At 43.4% G+C, this 10,982-nt stretch overlaps 1 protein-coding gene across 1 annotated transcript; it reads right to left on the bottom strand.

Moving 5' to 3' along the window:
• Positions 1–511: 511 nt before the first annotated feature.
• LOC135378776 (uncharacterized) lies at positions 512–9,023 on the bottom strand. Its single transcript, XM_064611862.1, has 16 exons — positions 8,443–9,023; positions 8,133–8,169; positions 7,848–7,925; positions 7,614–7,697; positions 7,272–7,430; positions 6,459–6,729; positions 6,268–6,333; positions 6,134–6,190; positions 5,706–6,054; positions 5,402–5,566; positions 4,525–4,711; positions 4,221–4,466; positions 3,728–3,899; positions 3,510–3,652; positions 1,946–2,093; positions 512–1,872 (listed from the first exon to the last, which is right to left on the bottom strand). The coding sequence occupies exons 1-16, from the start codon at positions 8,767–8,769 to the stop codon at positions 1,860–1,862; spliced, it is 2,502 nt and encodes an 833-aa protein (XP_064467932.1). The 5' UTR covers positions 8,770–9,023; the 3' UTR covers positions 512–1,859.
• Between the last annotated feature and the right edge of the window lie 1,959 nt (positions 9,024–10,982).

The following is a 10,982-nucleotide window of genomic DNA, read 5'->3' as shown; positions in this document are numbered from 1 at the left end:
AATGTACATGCAGTATAATTTTCTCTCACTCTTTGTCTGTTCCAAAACAGATGCCTGCTACTTACAGCATATTAGTCATTGAAAGCTGGGCCCCAGAAACAGTCTCCAAATTCCAGTGTGTGCTTTACACCTAATCAGAGGACACTATACAGTCACAGTCATATTATGGATATTGTTATATTAACATCAGTAAGTTTCAGGTAAGCTTCTGCCATGTCTGCAGTGCAAAGTGTGACTGATATGATTTTTGTTTTTTGTTCTTGGAGCTGCATGTAATTTTTTAAACCCTATTCGAAAGAATTTTCCACAATTGTCATGTTCTGTACATGGAAACTGTGTTGGCTTTGCAGTAAACTCAGTGACTATGAAGGTTCAGAAGGAAAGAATCTGAAGTGATGCTTTTGAAAAAACACTATCACTGCATAACCAAAAAGTAGACAAACTTCAATCAACAAACCTTACGTTGGTTCACAGTTGCAAATATCAGCTGACTTGACACTCCTCTGTTGTTCGAGTGCGTGGGTAAGAACAGCCAGATGTGGTGTTTTTGGTGCAGTTTTTATTACCTTTTATAGTACCATGCAATTATTTGATTACAATGAATCATGGACTGGTTCTAGAATTTCATTTATTACAGATAGACAATTCACACAAACCATGTATTGGAATGAAAAATAATTCATATTACACAACAGTTATTATGCCTGTGTACCTAAAAGGTTTTTATGAAATTGTAGGCTTGACATAATACAGTGCTGATGTGCCCTGGATAAAACTTGGGGGGAAAAAGTGAACATGGTACATTATGAGTCTTATTCCTATCATTACCTTACCTCTTTCATGCATATGACCCTTCTTCGACAGCTATGAACAGAACTACCTTCAAGACCACTGTGATGCTTCCCACATGTCAGTGTGCACAGTAGGAAGACAAAATAGCTGGCACAGTTATGCCACCTCATATAAGTATGTACAGATTCCTTCAAAAGCTTACAGAACACAGGGTTGACGTAACTTCCTCACAGGAGTGACACCGTATCAGCGAACTGGTGTGGATGCAATTACAAATATGTGTCTAGGCTAACAAGGTGCCCACCTGTCAGTGTGTCAGCTACGGATGAATTTTGTGGCTAAGGTGGCACTCCTAAGAAGAGATACATGCCAACCCTGTGTTCTGTTGTAACTTTTGTCGGAATCTGTAGATACGTGTTGGGATTATTTGGTGGCAAAGATAGAACACTGTAGCAATATTTTATGCCCAATTCTGTTGGCTATTGTGTTATCACCGGGTGTAAAAGATCAAGGAAGGGCACTCGGGATACAACCACATCTTACTACATCCCCTCTAGCAATCCTTCCCCAATACCGCACAAAGCTGTTGAAAGACACTTATTTTGCCATGCAGAGTGAAATGAACGAATCTCACTCCCTAGGTTAGGGAATGTACTTTGTACATAAAATACAAGCCAGGAAAGCGGCGTAGCTGAGACCTCCTGTTGGGTGCCACCACTGTTGGTGAATGTTCCAGAGCTCTCATGACTTCAGCATTGTTGCAGGTTCTCCAAGACTTCTTCTGAAAAAAAATAAATAAATAAAAACAGATTTAAATTAGTTCGATACTGCTATTTTTTCAACACCTTTACTTCTAAACAGTCCATAGGTAGTGCCACAATACTTTAGTTGTATGAATATGTAAAACTGGTTTCATATATTAGCATGCAGAATGGGTTTATCAAAAAGCAACGCTTGTCTCTGTGTAAAGCATTGGGTGGCCCTGAAAAGGGCCTTTTTTTTGTTCTTCTTCTTTGTCACGGTTTCTGAGGGGTCTGAAGTGTCAGCGTGTGAGGTGGTCACAACCCTCACTTCTGGAACCTAGGAAGAAAGGTGCAAAGTGTAATTGAACGACTAGTGGTCATAGTAAGCAGGTGGCAAACAGCTCACATACCTGGCCTGGTGCTTTTCCACAGCTTGTGCCAAAGCTGGTCTTTCACCATATGTTGCTGCACGTGGTGGTCCAATTTCCACAGAAACAGGCTCCTTTAGGTGTTTTTCTACGCGAGACAACACCTCGCCAGTGAGGATTGATGTATAGTCTAAAAGAAAAGGAGAAAGTGTGAAATGGCCACAAAACTGCGTAGCACTTTGACAGCAGCAACTAGATGCTACCTAATGACCGAAATTTTGTTAATGAGATCGTTCAGTGGCTTTTGGTCAAAGGTGAGATAGCAGAACAGAAGACAGTCTTCAAGATTTCTAACAGACAGATTAGCTTTGAACCAGACTTCTGCATAATGCCCTGAAGTGATTGCATGACTTGTAATGAATTAGTGATCCATTACCCAGCGGTGTATTACTTTTCCCGCAGAGACTGTGATGAGGTGTATGAAGGATTGTCTACCTGACCGTCTCGTTTTTTTACATGTTATTGCAAATGTTCTGCCGTTTGACCCCCTTTTTTTCAAAGGAAGATATAATTTGGGTGAATTCACAGTAACGACCGGAGTAAAGTTACCTTTCCTCTTGCTATTCAGTTTCATTTAAAGTTCAGCAGTTAATAATGGTGATCAGTTACTTTTTCCAAGCAACAGGCACAAGTCTGAATTCAAGCAGGATTGTTTCCCATTCAACGTTCTTGCATCCAAATTTTTTTCCTGAAAGCTTCCTATGGCCATCAAGTACATGCATAGTTCGTCTTAGATAGGAAATCAACCTGCATGTACAAGACAAATGACAAAACAGCATAAATCTAGCACTGATGCAAGAAAGACTTCTTTGCAAGAACTGAGTAACATCCTGATTGTAAACTTCACAGTGGTCACATGATCAAAGTTCAGTTGGTCATGATAAGTATTGTACGTATCAACTTTTTTGTCTGTTGTACGTATGATACAGCCATTGTTTCAAACCCTGATAATTTAAACTTTTAGTTAATTCAAATTAATCTGAAATTTTTGTTTGGTCTGCTCTGTTTTCCATCTACTGAAGAGCTATATGACCCAGGCTTTACCGTCCCGTAATTCCAACTCTTCACCCACTAGTAGAATTTCCCTAACACAAAATAAAATGTGCTGACAAGCTGTTCACATGCTCATGGAGCACACATTCTATACCTAAAAGGGCTGCAGAAGGTCCTGGTCTGCTATTTTCTGGGTGCGTGCTATCAAGAAAGGTAGAAACCTGTATCATATAGTTAGCTGTGAGACCAGTCAAATGTAGTGGCAGTCGGATTGCATGATGTGAGCTACAGCAGTCATGACCATCAGTTGTAGACAATTGTCGGCAACCTCCCCCCCCAGCACAAGACATATATGGCTCCATAACATAATTCTCTCTTGAAGCCCACATTTTGAGGCATTTCTGATAATTCAAACAAATTTCTATGGTCATGAGAACTGTTGAATCCCCTGGAGTTTGAATCAACAAGAGTCTACCAGGCATGATAGATTGTGTTGAGTTGCAGTACTTAGCACATGCATGATGCTCACATCTTAGAAGATACAAGAACATACCATACGTAGCATCTTCCTTTAGAGGTACGGGTACCCACGTTTTCTTGAGCTTGGATGGCTTCAAGCGGTACTGTTTCGTACCTTCCCTCTCCAACTGCGCGCGGTCCGCATTTTCATTGTAGTGGAGGATAGCCAGCTGTGTCCTACGAACCCGTCCTCATTCTCATAAGACATTTGAGTCTTCCTAAGCCTTGAAAACTGCAGATTATGTATCATACCTGGCGACCATCCCCTCGTCCGAAAATGAATAGGACTTTGGCAGGAAATGGATGAGGACACTGTGGAAAGCCTCTAGTCCGTAAGTTTGCCCGTGCGAGGAGAGCATTGGGACGTCCCTCAGGAGCATAGGTGCCATCAGGATATCCCTCACTCGTCTGTAGGTCTCTGTATCTACAATGGCATGTTGTCAGATGCATGTATGCATGTTATTGTATAGTGATACCCTAGATTAGGAACAATAACTACACTGATGTAAATATGGTTGACTCACATTTATCTAGAGTTAACTTATTTAGATTCCCCACTTCGCAAACATTGAATATGGGGACGGGTTTCAGCTTAAGATACCCCTGAGTTCAATATTTAAAGGTCTGTCACTATCCAGACCACCAGAAAATAATGGATGTCACATAAGTGAGTGTGGAGTGTGTAACACTTTACAAGCTGCAACTAAATTACATGCTCCACTATGTCAGTTTTTTCAGTGCATACCTTCTTTGAGCCACTGTCGTGGTTCCGAAAGCGGACCATGGTAGCAAACTGGGTACAGGGGGTCGTCATGCTCATGAATGTCGACAATATGGTTAAGTGCCGACACCCACTTTGCGATGCACAATTCCCCATCATCCCCACTCGTTTTCGGACACCAATAGGCATGCCTGGTCAGGCTCTCAATCCACAGTTTTACAACATTGTGCTTTGTGGAGCGGCTCAGGGCTATGAGCTTCTTCTTGATACCTGTTGGGAGACACCGTGCCTGAAATATCAAACTATTCTTACCAGTCACTATGCTCACCCTTCACGACGTGCCACACATCAAATCGGTGTTTAATATGTGGGCAGGACTCCCTCAGCATGGCCTTGATCCCAGAATGGCGGTCAGTGACTAAACTGTCCACAACCATGTCTTGGACCTCGAGGAATGCTAGGCATTTCTGAAGGCCGTACGCTTCCATGGCATTGCTGCTGGAGACCTCGGTTGACTATGTCAGAGAAAACATTAGGAATAACATATTAAGGATATACAACATATAGGTATTTTTTGCTATATAAAAAATGGAATGACTATAGGTAAGCACTATGCTTTTTTTTTTTGCTCCACCAGGGCGTAGCAAGCCGACATAGGCCAGGCTGACCTCTCCTTGCGTGGACGCCACCTCCTGTTTATTAAACTTATATATACCCCCCCCCCCCCCCCCCCCACTATGCACAAACAGTATCTGGGCTTTGCCCGAGAAGCCATGCTTAATCAATGAACCTCAATTATGAAATTATTTGCCCGCTAATCAACATCTCACATAGAATGCCCTGGCTGTATGACCGCACACAAAAATAGCATCTTCACAAATTTCATAGCTGTTGTGTTAAAATGTCTGATACATAAAAGCAAGTAAATATAGGATGACCACCCTATCTATGTTTCTGGTGACGATGTCATGAGTTATCCAATTCTACCAAGCATTAGCGTATAGCCAGAGGGGGATTATTGGTTCAGCCCCAAATGGTACATTTGGTAGTGCAGTTGCGAGAGAGAAATTGTGGAAAATCCTACTCTCTTATGTAAACTCCCTATAGAACCTCTCCCAAAATACTCTTCTGTCTACACTTTTGTTACTGAGCCTACAACTATGAAAAGCTGCTCTGTTGGTCATAGACAGATAGGTCTGAAGTACCTTCACCAATTCGAAGTGGATAATGCGGTTGACAGCTGTCTCCAGAAGAGTGTATGTACCATAGAGTGCTGTGTGGCCAGGTGAGTCACACCTGCCGTCTCCGGCAAGGACCAGGGGCACTGGACGAAGCTGGTCCAGGATATCAGCCTGCTTACTCATGTAGACCTTGAAACAGTTTGCAAGAGACAGACATTAGTGACTTTTAAGGCAATATGAGCGTGCATCAAAGTTAGGTGAACTGAGGACTAATTGGGTCATAGGCACTCGCAGTGCTTATTTTTCCACGTTACGTCACTACACTCACGTCATTCACAGCAGGGAAAAGGTGCTGCTTCTGCGTCCTGAAGTACTGTGACTTCGTTAGGGTGGCCACCTTCATCATATCAAGCATTCGAAATGCTTTTCTGATGTTGACCCCGGAAAACAGAATGGCAGAACATAGCAGGATGTTGCCAAGTGGCCTGTCCTTCACCCATGGTTGGCTGTGCCAAGTACGCTCTTTGCCACAGCTGCAAACAGTTGTAGACTTTACAGATGTTCCCCTTGTTGTAGTGTCAACACGAGCTTCATCACTCATGCAGAAGGGGCAGACACACAACAGTTCTTGCAGGCTGGACTCAGCGACTAGGAAGAACCGCTCCTCCGGATTTACTCTGAAAAGCAGGGGGATATTTAATTACTCTACAAATGTATAGCGTCATGTAATTATACTGTACTGAATCGTTCACTTACGTTTGACGACTGCGAGATTTTGAGTGCCCAGGCTGCTGCTGCTTCTCGTATTCATCACTAAAACAAAAGAGAGGGAGAGAAGAAGAGGAGCTTTTGTTATAGTTACTTATCCACTTAATGACTCTTATGCTTACTCTTCAGTATCCGAGCTCTCCGTTGCTGTGGACAGGTGAAACGTCGCATCCATAGGGTCAGGTTGGCTGTGTGCACCAAAGAAAAGAGTTTATTCCATTTACACTTTCCATGGGCACTGACATGTAATGCAGTTACCAAAGTCTCAGTAATAGCAATTTAGTAAATGATATGCTCATATAGCTCACATTACCTGGAGGATCCAACTGTCGTATCCAACTGCTCAGGTACTGGAGTGGAGCTCCGGTCCTTGTCATGAGACATTTCAAGTGAGGCATCAAAGAGTTGTGAGGTGCCCACATCATGCAAAAAAACCTCTGCTGTGGAAAGCACTGCACTTTCACCCACGCTGTCTTCTGGGCATTCCGTCATTTCAGATGACGTGAAGGAGAGGCTACTGCCAGGTGGAAGGGTCAAGTTCGTTTGACTTGCCTTGCTTGGCATAAGGATTCGGGTTTGAGTTCCTGCATGTAGACACGCAAAGAAACTAAGACATTTTGAAAGAAAGTGCTGAAATCATGCTTTTCTCTTACTTTGTCAGTTTTGTGTAACCTTAATGTGTGTTCCAAAAACCATTGTGATAATGAATCTCACAGCTATGGAGTACAACTGCATGCATATTAAGTACCTTAGTAGCTTCAGTAACATTTTCATATCATGCCATGTGTGTGCAGGCAATGCCAACAAGCAACACGAGCGATATGGTGAGTTGTACAGTTGTTCGAGTTGTGACTGCCTCCATAACCTTGTTTGGCTGACATGTATGGTAAGGATGCAGCAGTGACCCTGCACAGCATTATAGCTTCCTTCTGAACTATCAACAAATTTTGTGTACCAAAAACATCTGCCAACAATGTTAAATTGTGGAGAATGTCAGTCATGTAAGACAGTATTTGCAGCACTCTGCTTTGCCATAGGTCAGTAATTGCCTCTAATTAACATGGGAAATGTTTCTCCTCTGTGTTATGTGAAGTACAAAAAAAGACATATCGTCAGACGTTATTACCAAGTGTGGCAGTTGGAACAGCAGTCTGAGTGTTCTTGTGCCCCATTTTTCTACTTTCAATTAGAGGCACATATGGCACCAAGGTGTACAGGAAGCCATATTGGCTGACTGTCTGGTATGGAATCAAAGGGTTGAGGGGTAGTCCATCCAGGATGAGTACTTGAAAAAGCAAAAGAACATAAGATTTCATATTAAATACATAATGCCTACTGACATCTTCACACTGCATCAGAGAAAGTATATATGTACCTAAAGTATGATTTTCAAAGGGAATGTAAAGTGCCTCTTCATAATTAACCCGAAAAACATAAAACAAGGTAGATAAACGTGTTGTGTACATACCACCTTCTGGTAATGTCGTTGGTGCCATGTGCTGTGAAAGAGAACATGCACTGGTACCACTCGTAGACGGCACTCCTCCTGGTTCTATAATGCAAGCATATGATATCAACTCTATCAAAATGAAAACAACTAGGTAAAGACCCCCAGTAGAAGGGGTACACATAGAAAGGTACAACAGAAAAGGCCTGTAAGACACTGCACTAGAGATGTACTGCATTTTATGTAGGTACATACCATCATGTGGTATTATTATTGGTGCCATCTGCTGTGAGACAGGACATGCGGTGCCACTTGTAGATGGCTCTTCTGCTTCTATAATGCAAGCATATGATACCAGCAGGCTGAGTTTAAATATGGTGCAGAGCCATGAGATATCTTCCTTTATTAATGAAGGAAATCTCCATACATATTACAAAAGGTACTATCCCTATATATATATTACTGCTAGACAGACTACTACTGACAGACAACACGCGCACTACCAATGCTATAAGAGAAGATATATTGTTGTTGACATACCAAATGAAGCAGACTCCATCACGCTGCCTGACTGAATCTGTAATAGAAATACAGTGTTTAAAAAAGAGAAATAGATACATATGAAAGCACTCGAAGCAGACACTTTACACGCGCCATGTGAGGGGATAATAACCGCATCTTCAGTCCCGTTATGGTTGTGCCGTCGATGTCCCGCAATGTGCACTTTTGCCAGCCAATAAATAATATTGGTTGTTGGATAATTCTGTTTGGAAATCACGACTGCCTAACTGCACACTATACTGCTATCTATATTACACTATACAGCTCTCGGACTGAACTAAAAGCTTACCTCGTCACTGGGCATGTCAAGGCTTTCCACTTGTTCCGGGAACAACGTAGGCATAGCGTCAGGTTTTAGCCGCTTTCGTTTTGGAGCGAACCCGAGGCGAACCTGCATGATGTCTGTCTCCAGATAAGCTTCGTCAGAGAAATGTGAAGAACATATGTGCGGAACACGACGTTCTTTCTCCATAGCAGGATATCTGCTGGCGATGGCCGCCTCCCATTTTCGTTTTGTGTCATTGTCCCTCGGTCGGTGAAACGTTAGTTCCGGGTTGGCCGCGGACGAATTCATGCAGCCAGGAACATAACAACGCGTTCCTGTACTCGTTGACATGATACAATCTCCTTTGGGAGAAAGTATCACAGCGAACCACTTGAAATATGGACGTTTATCACGAAGTCGAAGCAGACGGTCTCAGTAACAACCTCCGACGGAGAAGCTCGAGAACCGACTACACTCTGATTCGTCCGTCGCGTCATGGTCCGAACCACGTCACAACGATGTCGCTGTTGCTGCGACGCTCGCCGCCGTCGAGGCGCGCGAACTTCAAAATATGATTGTGAAATAACTAGACAATTCTAGCGAGAGAAAAATCGCCAAGTAGGTTGTCGGAGGATGCGGAACATCATGGTAACAGTTTCATGCCCACGCTCCCGGATGCGACCGTCCCTTTAAGTACTTTAAGGGGACCAATATGCAACGAATGCACATAATGCGAATGGTGTGACAACAAATACAGTTTTCAGTAATATGCAGCACTTCATGCAACATAATAACTATCATGAAGAGCAAAGGGTATTTGACACTGTTTCCACTACCAACTTTTGGTATTGCATGCAAGTGTAGAAGTTCACGGGAAGCTCTAGAATTTTGTGCTTGGCGGAGCATTCGCGTACGTGTTAGAACAGCCCACTACGCAGCAGTTCACGTTGGACAGCATTTTTAAGACGCAGGCGAAGAAACCTCAACCGCAATTCGCGCAAGCAACCGTAAACGTGACAAGAGCAAGCCGAGTGCGCAGTATCCGACTCACACAAAGAGTTCCCGCCGCCGCCATGAAGGCGCTTCCTGGCGTCGCGAGCGTTTTGCACGAAGTGTATACTCCGCGCTTTGGCGCAACTGCAGCAACAACACCTTCTACGTCACAGCACTCGTGATTAGTGCAGCTTGGCGCAGCACATCCGTTACTGCTTGTGGGTTTTGAAACACGGAGACGTGTGTGCGTATGTGTAAAAGTCAGATGTTATGTCACAAGCTGTAAAACAGGGCAAAATGAGATGATATCAGGTGGATAAGCAGATTTTTCGGGTAGAACATAAGAGAGCGCGCTTCTTGCATCATAGTTAATTACAGGATACGAAACAGCTATGCAGTGCTGTGTCGACTTGGATGTGCAGTATATCGAGAGCATGTGCGCGCACCTTGTTTACATACAGCTTCTATGTCTCTGCTCAAAAGGAAACAACACAGAACTAAGAGGTTACATCTCTTCTTACACACGTGACGCACGTTTGAAGTTTGCTTATTGCAGTCGTTACACTCAGTGTTACACTACGTGCGTGCTTACCGTCGGTAAATTAGTTTATGTACACACGCTGAAAAACACAGCCTACTAGTCAGGTTCTGACAGTCGCGCTTTACCGCTTTCTAAAGATCTTTCTAGAGCCAGGCACATCTACCGCCAGCTCCCGTAGCGTGCATCGTCTGCTTGCGTAGACACGGAAGTCAAACCTTTTCTCATGATTCTTAGTAAGTATCGGTCACCGATTGCTACGGCCGTGCACCGTGGCGGGAAAAAGGTGTCGTGCGCGGCGCGGGCGAAGCGAATCGAGGAGGAAAGCGGGCGCGTGGAGGAGAGCGACGCTACTTTCCAATACCTATGGGCTTTATTTTTGGCCCTCCTGATGTGACTGCCATTAGCTTAAGTTTTATTATGTCACTTTTTACGAACTGAACTTGTAGCCTCGAACTATTGTAGCCTTTTCACAGCAGGGTCATTCCAGGCCAAATCACCCAATGGTCGTGCTCGACCCCTCAGTTTTTGCTTCCAAAAATTATCATGGACTCATTATTGCAAATAAAGATACCTTCCCGAGTTTTACTGGACTATGTTGAACCGCTGTCGATTTAGGCGGGGTCAAAGTTCGTCTGTATCGCAAAAACCATGCTACGAAAAAAAGTTACCTAGTGAGTAGAGTTTTGCGTCTAGGTGGACTATAGTGACATAGAGTGGAAGAATATGGCCCTAACATTCTGCCAATATCAAGTTCTGCCCTCGTGCCTCACTTTCGGCCAGCGAAATAGGGTTGCTTTTTGGCGCTATTTCTTACAACTTTGAGCCTCGCTAAGGGAATTTTTTTAGCACAAGCTGGAAGGACAAAAAAAAAAAAAAAAAAATCAGCCTATTCTGGACCTTCCATACTTCTAAATCACATGTTTTGAAGGCCGACCACATACTTTTTGCCCCATTTAATCCGAAATGTCGTACTTTTGGTAAAGTTGGCCGTTTTCAACGCCATTTTTGAAAACTACACGGTCGGCCGAGA

Source organism: Ornithodoros turicata, chromosome 1, assembly GCF_037126465.1.
Source record: "Ornithodoros turicata isolate Travis chromosome 1, ASM3712646v1, whole genome shotgun sequence".
NCBI lineage: Eukaryota > Metazoa > Arthropoda > Arachnida > Ixodida > Argasidae > Ornithodoros > Ornithodoros turicata.
Note: the sequence above shows the minus strand (reverse complement) of the source record. Positions and strands in the feature narration are given on the sequence as shown.

Coding starts and splice junctions, on each gene's coding strand:
- LOC135378776 (XM_064611862.1), bottom strand. CDS start 8,769: ATGTCAACGAGTACAGGAACGCGTTGTTATGTTCCTGGCTGCATGAAT. Junction 6,730..7,271: donor TGTTCCAACTGCCACACTTG/GTAATAACGTCT, acceptor GTCTACATGCAG/GAACTCAAACCCGAATCCTT. Junction 2,094..3,509: donor AAAGGAAGATGCTACGTATG/GTATGTTCTTGT, acceptor CTTTTCTTTTAG/ACTATACATCAATCCTCACT.